The sequence below is a fragment of the Oncorhynchus mykiss genome, chromosome 5, assembly GCF_057628025.1.
Source record: "Oncorhynchus mykiss isolate SJ-2025 chromosome 5, ASM5762802v1, whole genome shotgun sequence".
In the NCBI taxonomy this organism is placed as follows: domain Eukaryota; kingdom Metazoa; phylum Chordata; class Actinopteri; order Salmoniformes; family Salmonidae; genus Oncorhynchus; species Oncorhynchus mykiss.
The window spans coordinates 46,794,777-46,808,590 of record NC_143026.1 but is presented as its reverse complement, the minus strand read 5'-3'; the positions used below and the strand labels follow the sequence as shown (position 1 = coordinate 46,808,590).

Sequence of the window (13,814 nt, the reverse complement as noted above, 5' to 3'; positions counted from 1 at the left end):
CACAATTGAAGCCTTCTGCGTGCCTTCTCGATACTTTCCTCACCACATTTTTCAAAACAGTTTTTAATTGCATATCTGAAGAAGTGCAAGCTATTGTTAATCACGCCACAGGCATTTTCCCACTGTACTAAAACTGCTATGGTGAAACCCCTTCTGAAGAAAAGTAATCTAGATTATTCCGTTTTTTAGCAATTTTCGGCCAATCTCCAACCTTGCATTCTTAAGCAAAATTCTGGAGAACTTGGTGTTCAAACAGCTAAATGACAGCTTTATTTCTGGAAAAACTCCAATCTGGTTTTCATGCACACCACAGCACAGAGCCTTAGTTAAAGTGCAAAAGTATTTGAGCCAACACAGATGCCAACCTGCTCTCTGTCCTTGTAATCTTAGATTTAAATGCTGCATTCAACACTGTTGACCATGATGTCCTTCAGGACAGACTGTAGAGGTGGGTTGGTCTCTCCTGTTCAGTTCTAAATTGGTTTAGGACCTATTTAACCAGTTGAGAGTTTGTCACCCTTGGTGAACATAACTCAGAGAAAATACATATCATATGTGGAGTTCCACAAGGTTCGATTTTGGGTCTGGTACTGTTCGGTTTATATATGTTACCCCTTGACAGCGTTATCAGAAAACACACCATTGATTTTCACTGCTACGTAAGCGATACACAACTGTACATTTCTGTTTCACGAGAGGATTTTAGCTCCACAAATAAATTTGACTGTATTCTTGATTTAAATACCTGGATGGCTCCCAACTTCCTCCAGCTAAATCAAGACGAGAACAAGGTACTTATTGTTGGAGCCAAAGCAACAGAGAGAATCTTGCCGCACATTTTAATTGACGGACAATAAAGATAAAACACCAGGTAAAAAACCTAGGTGTTATTTTGGATTATGAACAAAATTTCAAATCACACATTAGGAATGTGATTGTGGAGAGGCAGCCTTTAGTTAGTATTCCCCCAGCCTCTGGAATAGCCTGCCAGAGAACCTGAGGGTGGTTGAAACTGTGGACATATTTAAAAGAGATCTCAAAACACATATTTTTTTGCTTTTCCTTAGATAGTTTTTTAGTTGTTCAGTTCTTTTTTAATCATATGTTTGTTGTGTAGTACATATTTAAGCTTTTATTTTCATCGTTTTTTTCCTGTAAAGCACATTGTTCCATTCCATGTCTGAAATGTGCTGTATAAATAAAGCTTTGGTTTGATTTGATAAATACCAAGCTTTGCAGGAAAACTGGCGCACGCAAAGTCTGTATTTTTTTGTGCACACACTTTTGTTAAATGAGGCTCCAGGGTGCATATGTCAACCGCTATGAACTGATGAAGCTTGACTGACCCCACTGAACATTCTAAATTATTGGTCAATTTGCCATCAGCTTCACGTGAATTGCACATGGAAAAACTGACATGCTTTTCCTCTGATTTAAAAAAACAAACTCAGAAAACTATTTTAACAGGATAGGTGAGAAGTGTAGTGAGCATTATCTACCATATTACTCTCCAGTCAAGGGGAGGCAGGTAGCGGAGTGGTTAGAGCGTTGGGCCAGTAACCGGAAAATTGCTGGATCGAATCCCCGAGCTGATAAGGTAGCAATCTGTCGTTCTGAACAATTCGATTAACATTGGCTTTATATTGCCCGATGCAAATAAAAGTAATATCTACGTTATGAAACCCAAATAAAAAAAAATATTTTTAACCCAAATATAATGTGACACGCGACTACGTCAGGGTGCACCGCACTGAAGAGGTTGCGAAGAAACAACGTTCGGGGAATATTTTGATAGCATAGCCTCTCGACTATAGTGTAACCGAACCGCTAGCTACTTAACTTTGGAGACCGTTTAGTTGACTGAGATAGCAAAATCGCTACAATTATTAAGCTACTTTGTCATTAGCTAGTTTAAGTTTGTTTGAGAAATGTTCAAGTTCATTTACATGAATCGTTAGCTAACCCACTAATGTGGGCTAGCTACCAGCTACATAGCAAGCTTTATCTTGCCGAATCGCTCTTATCTTTCTTACTAAGCTTGTTTCGTTGGCTCATCATAGCAATGATTCATTGCTGTGTTGCCTAACTTTCCTGTAAATCACAGTATTTTCCCTACTAACGCTGCTGCGGACAGTACAGACGCAGGCCTTTGATTGGAAACAATGAGCTCGGATAGAGGAGACAGCCAACGACGGCTAGCTAACAATTTGGCTACTACTGTAGTAGCTTGTATTGGAGGCGAACTGAAGTCGCAGATTGTTGGGGTAGCTACTGTAATGGCCTTGTAAGTTAAGATATATTTCTCCATTCTGTAGACTACCGGTCCCATCATAACGTACCAAACTAAGAAAAGACCAATAGCTAGCTAACGTTAGCAAATGTTGAAATACACCACTTTGTTTAGCTATTATGTTAACTGCTTGCTTGCTGTCAGCCTTACCGGTTAGCCAGTGAACTTGGCTACTGTTAATCGTTTGCTAGATAGTTTGTGGTGGATCGGTTAACTAAATAAACCCCACATAACTAACATTATTCGTTCATTTAGTTATCAAATTAACGCCAACACAACATTTCTCAGAATGTCCCGTTAACCAACTAGTAGCTAGCTAGCACTAGCCAAGGCATGTTGGCTAGCTACAGTATCCAGCTGGTCGCTAGCTTACTGGCAGCTACGTTAGCTGACTTGAAGTTAGTTACCACTGATACTGTATTGTCAACTCTATTGCACTTGCCGGTGAATGTTTTTAAGAGTCAAACAAGGAAGGACTAGCTCGCCAAGTTATGTATGTGACCCTAGTGTAATTGCCAGGAGATAATATCCACTACCAATTGTGCGAGCTGCTTTTCAAAGATGGCAACAAAGCGTACTAACGTTATGCTACTGCTGCGGTCAGCTAGCTAGCAAGGTTACCCAATAAAAGTGGGACAGTTTTAGTCAGTTGGTTAGCTAGCTACGCCCTATTGAAATACAGGGCTGCCAGCAACATGAAAGTGCAAACTGATACCTGCAACCCATCCAAGGTTCCACAAAACGACATGTCAGACAAAAGGGACAGCCACCACAGTCATTTTTTTTCTCTCAACCAAGACTGTCGGAGTGAACTGTGTTCAGGGTCTCAGCAGCAGAAAGTTCACCTTGTATCATCAGACTCAAAGTGGCACAGCACTCAATGCAGCAGGCTAGTCACCGAAGGACTCAGCAACGGAACCTCCCTGGAGAATGTAAATGTTCTTTCCCACGGTAGTTCTACCAATGATTTTGCACTAAGACATGGGGTGCCTGAAATCTCAAACGACCTGTCATTACCTGAGGTCTACATACCTACCACAGTTAGAGTTGAAGAAGACCTTAGCTATGAGTTACAGCAGGCCTATAGGATATTTCACGGGTTTCTCCTGGAAAAGCACAAAGGCATTACGACTCCATTCTTGCACCCCATCGGCTTCAAGGACCACACTGACAGGGCCGAGGGTCAACTTAAGCAGTCCATGTGTTTCAGAAGGATGGAGGAGAAGTTTGTTAGCCGGGAGTATGAAACCATCACAGAGTTTGTGGCAGACTTCAGGCTGATGTTAGAGAACTGCTACAGGCACCATGGTGTCGACCACTGGATTTCTAAACAGGCGCAGAAATTGGAGATTATGCTTGAGCAGAAGTTGACACTGCTGTCAAGGTAAGAAAGTGCTAGCCTTGCATACATACACTACCGTTCAAAAGTTTGGGGTCACTTAGAAATGCCCTTTTTAAGAAACACTTTTTTTTGTCCATTAAAATAACATCAAATTGATCAGAAATACAGTGTAGATATTTAATTTTTATTTTACCTTTATTTAACTAGGCAAGTCAGTTAAGAACACATTTTTTATTTTCAATGATGGCCTAGGAACAGTGACTGACAGATTTGTACCTTGTCAGCTCGGGGATTTGAACTTGCAACATTTCAGTTACTAGTCCAACACTCTAACCACTAGGCTACGCTATTGTAGCTGGAAACGGCAGATTTCTTATGGAAAATCTACATAGGCGTACAGAGGCCCATTATCAGCAACCACTCCTGTTTCTAATGATCAATTAGCCTTTTAAAACGATAAACTTTGATTAGCTAACACAACGTTAGCTAATCAAAGTTTATCGTTTTAAAAGGCTAATTGATCATTAGAAAACTCTTTATCAATTATGTTAGCACAGCTGAAAACTGTTGTTCTGATTAAATAATCAATAAAACTGGCCTTCTTTAGACTAGTTGAGTATCTGGAGCATCAGCATTTGTGGGTTTGATTACAGGGTCATTCCCACTGGGAATGTGATGAAATAAGTCAAAGCTGAAATAAATAATTCCCTCTACTATTATTCTTGACATTTCACATTCTTAAAATAAAGTGGTGATCCTAACTGACCTAAATCAGGGAATCTTTTCTAGGATTAAACGTCAGGAATTGTGAAAAATTGAGTTTAAATGTATTTGGTTAAGGTGTATGTATACTTCTGACTTCAACTGTAGATATTCCATAAAAAGTTTCCAGCTAGAATAGTCATTGACAACATTAACAATGTCTACACTGCATTTCTGATCAATTTGATGTTATTTTAATGGACAAAAAATGTGCTTTTCTTTAAAAAAAAAAAGGACATTTGAAAGTGACCCCAAACTTTTGGAAAATGGTGTACATTCATTACAAAGCCTAAATATTGTACATAGGCTACATTCATTCACACTTAACACACATTCAATGATATTGATTTGCTGCTATAGTAGTAACAAAAAAACAACAGTTATTTTATTACATATTTTAACCTTTGACATCAGTAGTGTTTGTTTGATCCATGACCTGTTTGTATCAACCTGCCCAACCAGGACGCTGCGAGAGAAGACCACTCTGGCGGTGACCTCCAAGGGTCGTTTCGGGACAGAGGATGAGAGGGGGCCTGTGGGCACCTCAACCAGACGGAGGTCCGTGCCTCGCAGCCTGGCAACTATAACAGTGGGGGGAAATGAGTCCATCATGATCCAGGCACTCAGGCTGGAGGAGCAGCAGAAAGCCAAGGAAGAGAAGAGGTTAGATATGGATGAAATGTAATGCTCCAGTGCCCGAGGCTAAGGCCTGGCCAGGCAGATGTTGGGTTTTCTATGTCCCGATTTCCTCCACGGTCAAAATAAAAACAAACAAATTCCATAGACTACTTAATCCAATGACACTATACATACAGGATTACAAAAACAAGTTTTATTATATTTCATTCTAATTCCGTGTATGACTATATCAAAGATGCGGCTGTGATTGTTAGACTCAGTTTTTAGTAGTTCCATTTGATTTCAAAAACTTTGACCACACTCCTTCCATACATATTAGCCCATGGTAGAAGTGTACATTTTTGGACCTGAATGCCAAAACATTCAGGAGATTGAGGTGCTCAAAGTGGATCCATTTGGCATATCCTAACATTGAGACATCCATGTCTTCATCACTGGGAAATATAAACGGTTGAGTTTGGTGTCATTTAAAAGCTTACAAACACGGATGCCAGATTATTTGATCATTTCTTGAAAAGTCAACTTTAATTTTCACATGTTGTAATTTAGACCCTATTTTGAGACTGCATACTGGTGAATGCAGGGTGGGTGTCATTTCAACCATAGAAATATAATGGGCATATCCCTTCAGACCACTGCAATTTAGCTGGTACATAATTGACATTTTAATTGAATTAACATTTTTAAAGTCCAATTAGTACCACAAAGATGGCTGCCGGTCCACCCACTATCAAATGTCAACTTAAATGGTAGAAGTGGTCAGAAAGTAGCTTTTTATCGCGCCCAGGCTGTGTCGTAACCGGCCGCGACCGGGAGGTCCTTGGGGCAACGCACAATTGGCCTAGCGTTGTCTGAGTTAGGGAGGGTTTGGCCGGTAGGGATATCCTTGTCTCATCGTGCACCAGCGACTCCTGTGGCGGGCCGGGCGCAGTGCGCGCTAGCCAAGGTTGCCAGGTGCACGGTGTTTCCTCCGACACATTGGTGCGGCAGGCTTCCGGGTTGGATGCGCGCTGTGTTAAGAAGCTGTGCGACTTGGTTGGGTTGTGTATCGGAGGACGCATGACTTTCAACCTTCGTCTCTCCCGAACCCGTACGGGAGTTGTAGCGATGAGACAAGATAGTAGCTACTAAACAAATGGATACCATGAAATTGGGGAGAAAAAGGGGTAAAATTAAAAATAAATAAAAAGAAAGTAGCTTTTTGGACCTGAATGCCAAAACATTTAGGAGATACAGGTGCTCAAACTTGGCCCATTTTGCATATCCTACTATGAAACATCTGTCTTCACTGGAAAAAATACAAGGTTGAGTTTGATATCATTTCAAAGCTTACGAACAGGGTTGTCAAACTATTGTACAGAATGTTTTGTTCAAATCAAAAGTGGTGCAGTCAGAAAGTGATTGAAATCAAATGGAATGACCCATATCTGCTTCATCAACTCATCCTTAATTTCTGATTTTAGGCAGCGGGAGCTGGAGAAGAAGGAGGCGGAGGAAAACTCAGCCAAGGAAGTAGAGGAGTGGGAGCGCAGTCTTCTCTCCCAGGTGGCCCAGAATCCCGTGAAAACCTTGTGGGAACTCCCTGCCATCGGCCACTTCCTCTGCCTGGCCCAGGCAGCTCTCAACCTCCCAGAGATAGTGTTCTTTGAGCTGGAGCGGTGTCTTCTCATGCCTCGCTGCAGCGTCTTCCTCTCCAAGATCATGAGTTCACTTCTCTGCCAGCCCCAGAGGAGAGGGATGCTCCACCGCCGCCCAGCCCTCACATACCGCCGCTGGGAGTCCGAGCTGCGTCAGAGGGTGCAGGGCTGGTACTATGCTATGGGTACAGCGGAGGATCAGGGCTGGATGGCTGAGCAGCTCGGCCTCTCCCATCAGTTCTTCAGGACGACCGGGGAGGTTAGTCCCCTGGAGGAGAACCCCTTCCATCTCCTACCCTTCATTCAGCGTGTGTGGCTGCTCAAAGGCCTGTGTGACAATGTGTATGAGACCCAGAAGGATGTGCAGGACGCTGTGCTGGGCCAGCCCATCCACGAGTGCCGCGAGTCCATCCTGGGCTATGACGGGAATGAGAACGCCTATATCCACTTCCCGCATTTCTGCGGGGCGGACCTGCGTATCTACTGCCAGAGTGCCAGCATGCCCCCGGACTTCCCCTTTCCAGCTGTCTGGGTCAGGCGGGTGGAGCCTGATGAGGGAATATCAGAGGACTCGGACGAGCAGAAGGACTCTGAGCATCTGGTTTCCATGGAGACAGAGGACTATGAGGAGAAACCTGGTTCTGACAGAATGAGTGGTAGGATTAAAGGGGAGAATGGGGGCACAAGCAGGGGTGGGCAGTTTCACACGTGGGGAATGGAGGAGGATGAGGACTCTTCTGTTTCTGTAGAGGATGGTGATAAGGAGGACTATAAGCCTAAACAGAACAGACACACTGGCTCTTCTACTCCCTCCTCACATATCAAGGACTTTGTGGGCAGAGGGTGTGTGAAGAAAAAGCCACAGGAAGTGGAATATAGGCCTGATAGACTCCAGGTGAAACAGGAAGAGGGGTTGGACTCATCCTCCTCTGGGTCATCCTCAGAGTCATGTGAGACGCGTCTCAGTGTGGGGGAACACAGCTATACGGGCAAGTTCCCTGCTCTCCCTGGTGAGATAACAGGTAGGCCTAGTGTGGCTGTACCAATGAGACAGACTGATGTTAAAGTCGACGGGGACAAACTCACTGAGGGGCTGAGGCCATGTCCAAGATGTGTCTCCAGAATGGGGGCAAAGTCAGAGGACAATCATCGCTGCCGTTGTGCCAAGAACAAGGCATCAACAACCTCAGCTTCTGGGGCTGGCCACACCCGCAAGATGAACTTGACAGAGGATAACATGGACAGGATTCGGGCCAAGAAAAAGAAAAGGAAAAAAAAGAGGGAGGTACGTGCAGCAGGTGGACAGCGCAGACCAGACAGGACCCGACTCTGCAAGGCCAAGGCAGCTAAATCCACCCTCCAGAGAGCTGCTACCAACATCAAGAAAAAGGACAAGAGAAAAAAACGCAAAATGGGTGGGTAAAATAACTTTCTGCTTTGCACATTACTCCTGCCTTCCTACATCAAGTTTTTGCAGTTGTTTGGCCAAATTATGTAAAAACCCGACTGTTTGTTTAAAATGAATTCAAATGCTTTGGCTGATTGATGTCTTAATTACTCAGTAAAATAATATTCTTTCTCAGCAGGAAAAAAGCAGTCTTCAAAGAAGAAACCTCAACTCCCAGTTGAACACGGATTTAGGGTAAGCCCCACAGTTTTTCACAAGTGTTTGTTGTTGTATTGTTTTAATGCAAAATACGGAATAGGAATGAATATGCTATTTGAATCCATGCATGCTGATTTGTCTTTCTCCTTCCCTTCCCCATCTGCCTCTCTACGCTCTTAATCCAGTTGGTGTGCACCAGTCTAGAGGAGCTGAGGGAACTCATCAGCAGGACAGAGGATGAGCTGGATGAGCTGGAGAGCACCAAAAAGAGATCTGTTAGTAAAGTAATAAAAATAAAAAATTAATTGTATTTTGGTTTGACTATACCGTGTCAAAAAAGCATTATATACAGAAACAACTTTTACACACGGTATGGGTGGATTACATCGATACAATGTAAAAAAAAATAAAAATAATAATAATAAAAAATGAACGATGGAGGGAACACATTTCTATAGCTTGTCTACTATGGGAGTATACGGCATCGATAATAAGAGGGGGAATACGAACTACAGTGGTTAATGCTTTCAAGCATGGGGTTTGTTTATTCTTGACGTCATGTGTTTTAATGGTTTTACAGGAAAGGTGGTATTTCAGGAGAGAAGCCGTGAAAGACCTGCACATCACTCTCATAAGGCTGCTCAACGAGCTCTCCCCATGGGAACCCAAACTGGTCAAGGCTTTCCATAGGAACAGGTAAGGCTTGCCTGAACAGGTACTTGCCTGAAGGCAGTTATATTAACCTAAAACCTGTGTCCGGCAAAAACACATAACTGTCTCCCCGATGCCTGTTATGTCATCTGTCCCCACAGGCTACGTTTAAAAAAGGATTATGATGACTTCAAAAAACACCCCGACTGTGACAACTTTGTCAGAGAGGAGTGGGTGGCAGAGGATGTGGACAGAAGCACAGGTGACGACACTAGGCTGACTGAAGAGGAGGAACTGCAACAGCAGGACCAGACATTTCAGAGAATTCTGTGGACAGGAGGTAAATTGTGCTTTATTTGTTGCTACAACTGAATAATAAATCACAGGAGCAGCATATACTAAGGAGGTAGTGTGTTTAACCTGCACCCTCTTGGTTAGGTCGTTATTGTAGTAGAGAATGTGTTCTTAATCATTTATCTAGTTAAATGTTAAATATGCATTGAAACCACATAATAAAAATTGTCAGGGCATTTTAGAATTAATACGTTGTACTTTTGTTGTTGTTGTTTTTTGCAGAGGACTCAGTGCAGCTTAGAGCAGAGGCATTGAGAGGCAGCTTCACCGTGGTAACCAGACAAGAGATGTTGACCTTGAATGAGCATAGACCTTCCACTCGGGGCTTGAAGCGCCTGCACAGCGGTATAGACGAGGACCCAAGTCCCATTAAGAGAGGCAGGATTGGCAGTAACGAGATGACAACTTCTCCTGAAGGATCAGAAATGGAAAACCGACCCAGGGAAACAAATCCAGCAGCACAGCGGGCTGGAGAGACAAGCCCAGTTGTAACACCTATGGCTGGTTTCCAAAGGGCCTACAAGCCTGTTCAACTACATACCCTGCTGGCTAAGAGTGTAGGGAATAAAGTGACCTTAATTCATCATCAGCCTGGTACAGGTGTTATCCGCCATGTTGGTCAGGCACAAAGCAAGGACTGTGCTTCTTCCATGCAAGCTACCAAACTTCAACCATCTTTACCACAAAGCTCTCGATACCTACCACGACCAACAACACCAACATCTAAAAACTCACAGACGGTCCATACCACGCCCATACCAAAGAGCCCCATACAGGTTGTATACAAGATACCTGAGGGCATGGGTCTGGTCAGGAAAGATGGGAGCCCTGTGAAAATCGAAGTACAGCCAATCCTGGACCAGAAAACAGGGAATAAGATAATGCAACGAGTGGTCATCCTGCCATCGAACATGCTCATTCAAAAGTCGGAGGATAAAAGTCTGCCCCAGCAACTAAGGACTCTCCAGGTCCCAGCCTTTAAAGATTCCACTCCACTGTCACAAAGCTCTGGGTTCACCATGCCTCAACGTCATGACAACCGGATCCTAACTCCCTCAACTACCATCTCTCCTAGGTTGCAGACATCTCTAACTCCAGGTTACAAGGTTGTCCAACTCCCTGGTTGCAAAGCAAGTAGCACTACCCAAAATGTTATACCAAATAGATCCAACCCCGTCAGTGCGGCATCTACTGATCCAAGCAAACCTCCGGACCGTAAACAAGAGCTGAAGACTGTGTGCATCAGGGACTCGCAGTCCATTCTAGTCACCACTAGGGGGGGCAACACTGGCGTTGTCAAGGTGCAGTCATCTGACCAGAGTAGACCTGGTTCGATACCTGCCAGCCCTGTCATCACCATCTCTCCACAGTTCAAAGCCTTCCTCGTGTCCAAGACGTTTCCACCTGCTGCCACTACAGTCCCTGTGGTCACCAGCTCACCTGTAGCCCAGTCGCGATCAGGACCTTCACTGTTACGGTCTTCAACTGTCACAAGTTCAACAACTACACGCCAGTCTCCGATCACTGCTGTCATTCCAATGGCCACAAGTCAGACCGCGGGTTCTGATGTTAACGTTGCTGTAAACCAGGGCTGCACTGTTTCTTCTACACTTGCTGTTAACACACAGCTACTTAAAAGCATTGTCACTGTACCTGGTAAACCAGCAGGTGCCACCCAGACGTCTCTGGTCCAGTGTGTCAACAAACCTGTTCTGAAAAGGGTAGGTCTAGATGAAAAGGGTAGGTCCCCCCCATTCACAAAGTTCATCCTGGTCTCTCCCTCCTCAAACATCACGTCTGTGGCTGCAACCAAAGTCACTTCCACCACGGCTCCCTCTGCTCTTCCAGGTCAAAGTTTCATGTTTATCAGCCAATCACCATCTACAGGTAATCCAAAACCGGCATCATCCGTGTCTGGACCCACCACACAATCGATACCCACTGAAGCAATGAAGATCGGACTCAACCTCGGTCAAGCTATTGGTAGCGCTAACTTCAGAGCTTTGAATAAGGTCCAGAGCATCAATCTGCTTCCAGGTTCTCAGATAAGGCTACCACAGCAGGCAAACCTTTGCAGGCCAGTTAGTGCACTCGCACAATCTACTTTAAAAAAAACATTTGTATCCGCCTCAAAGTCGGGCCTTCTTGCAACCCCATCGTCTCATATTGTCACTAGCACTGCACATTTGCCGTCCTCCACACTGCTGACTGGATCTCAACTACAAGTCATCCCTTCATCCTCTGTGATCCCCAATCGAATCAAGGTAGCTGGGCAGCCAGGGCCTTCTATAATCAGAGGTTTGATCTCCAGCAACACACCAGTGTCAGTCACTACACCGCTAAGCCCTGTCAAAACATCCCTCCTCACATCACCGGCGCAGGTTTCTCAGTCTCAGAACTCTGTCGGTGTCGCCACACCTGCTCAGATGCTAAACACTCCACAGTCTCCAACTGCCCCTATATCCACTCAGCAGTCCTCTCCAGTACAGCCAGCTGGTAATACCAATCCTGTCTCCAGCACCATCACCACTTTGCAACAAAAGATTGTCATCAACACCACTGCTACTCTTGCAGGCGGCACGCAGATTCTCCTCAACAACACCAGTTTTGTTGTTCCTCCTCAAGGCCTTGGGCCTGGCCAGCATGTCCTCATAATCTCCAGCCCTGCCGTGCCTGTGGCAGCTCCTAGTCCCAGGGGAGCGATCCCAGCCACCGGTGTACCACAAGGGCCAATGTTACCTGGGCTAGCCCTACCTGCACAAAGCCCCAGAATGGCCAGACCACCTGGGACACACCAGCCTCAACAAGCAGCACTTAGATCCCCAACCCTGGCAGCACCATCCACTGTGAAAGTTGGACCCTCTATCCCTGTTTCTTTCACTGTCCCTCGCCAGATGGTGGCTGTTCGAGCCTCACTATCGCCCACCAGCACCACCACCAACAGTTCTCCACAAGTTTCACACTGGCTCCCTGCTCCGGCCACCATACACACTCATGTGGTTGCAGCTCCACATTTAACTCAACCTGAAGGGATGGGCGGCTTCTCACTCTCTTCCCTGCCAGGAAGTCCCAGCGCAGCTCAAATGGCAGGAGTTGCACAGAGCCCATCAAAACAGCTCCCTTTGCACACAGCACTTGGTGTCAACACACCACTCAAAGCACAGCAGCTAATGTCATTCATGCAACCTATGGGAGTGGTCTCCAGGTCCAGGACACAAGTGCTGCCGGCGGTAGCTGTTCACCCAATAGGGAGCACTGTCTCCAGGATGCAGACTCTACCCGTGGCAACCATACCATCCATCGGGAGTGCTTTCAGTAGCAAACAGGCGTCTCCTGTGGCAACTGTGTCTCCATCCAACTGCACTATAATCATGACACCAGCACAACCTATCAGGACGGTAATGTCGGCAGAGACTATCCGCATGCCCACTGTTTTATCCAATCCTCAGCAGCAGCAAATACTGGGCCTGGGCAAGCCCCCTTTGCAGCCTTTACAGGCACCTGCATCAGCAGTACAAACAACCAGCCCCACCACCAAGCTACTTGTGAGTCCTGATGGTGCCGTTTTAAATTTGGCTAGAGGCCCTACCACCATCACAGGCCTGCCAGAGATGGCTAACAAGACTTTGGCTGCGTTGGTTGTTACTCCTAACCCCCCTGGGAGAGTGCCGTTGCCTAGCGCAAATACTGCCAATCCCTTAATGCCTACACAGGCTGAGTGAAGTAGACCTATCAAATGAAAGACAGATTGAAAGCCAGTACCAGTGTGATGTGATGAAGCAGACACATATTCCAGATAACTTTGTGTTCTGGATTGCTTTAGAACATTCTAGAAGGTTTTTGGTAGAAGGTGGTTGGTTGAGCTGCATTTTTACTTTGCATATCTGAGTGTGTTTTAAGCGATGCTAGATAAACTTTATAGTTGACTCAGTTTGCTCAAAAAATGTAGGTGGAAATGTATTTGTGATGGTTTTCTATTTCTTTAAGCTAACAGCATTTTGGGGGTTGCCTTCTCACAAAGTTTAAATGTGAATTTGGACATTTTTTGTTTTTTAAAAACCTTTTCAAGGCCAGTAATACATATGTTGTAAATTGCTAGGATTGCAGGGTAGAGTGACGGTAATACTTTTCAATTGACATTGAATATAATTCTGAAATTATATCCATTTTAATTCCTTAGATTTGGAACAGCACTTGTTTTATTCTGTCTACCAGACTCTTAGGACTTTCCCTCAGACCTAATGTAGTATGTTCTTCAGATGTGTGTTGCCTACTCAAGAGGCAGGTCAGTGTCCAAATGTAATTACATTGGTTCTCTTCCATTTCCAGCAACTATTTGGGACAAAATAGCATTTTACATGATTGAAGTGCAACTTCTAAATGATTTGTCGAAGCCCATATAAAACATTTTGGAAGTTATATTTATTTATTTTTCCTATCATAGATTTCTCAAAATATTTAGCGGGTACATTGTCATTGGATAACTGTGGACATTTCTGCATGGAAATAAATGGTGCGACTGTCCTCCATAAG

At 44.6% G+C, this 13,814-nt stretch overlaps 1 protein-coding gene across 4 annotated transcripts; it reads left to right on the top strand.

The window, feature by feature from the left end:
- Positions 1–1,505: 1,505 nt before the first annotated feature.
- On the top strand, positions 1,506–13,810 carry LOC110523959 (putative bromodomain-containing protein 10). Of its 4 annotated transcripts, none has more exons than XM_090235039.1 (8): positions 1,506–3,674; positions 4,857–5,057; positions 6,497–8,085; positions 8,257–8,312; positions 8,462–8,551; positions 8,857–8,972; positions 9,089–9,267; positions 9,504–13,810. In XM_090235039.1, the coding sequence occupies exons 1-8, from the start codon at positions 2,986–2,988 to the stop codon at positions 13,001–13,003; spliced, it is 6,420 nt and encodes a 2,139-aa protein (XP_090091165.1). In that variant the 5' UTR covers positions 1,506–2,985; the 3' UTR covers positions 13,004–13,810. The 4 variants fall into 4 exon arrangements, with proteins under 4 accessions (XP_090091165.1, XP_021458810.3, XP_021458811.3 ...); XM_021603135.3 differs by having other exon boundaries at positions 8,462–8,560; XM_021603136.3 differs by having other exon boundaries at positions 8,254–8,312.
- The last annotated feature ends 4 nt before the right edge of the window (positions 13,811–13,814 follow it).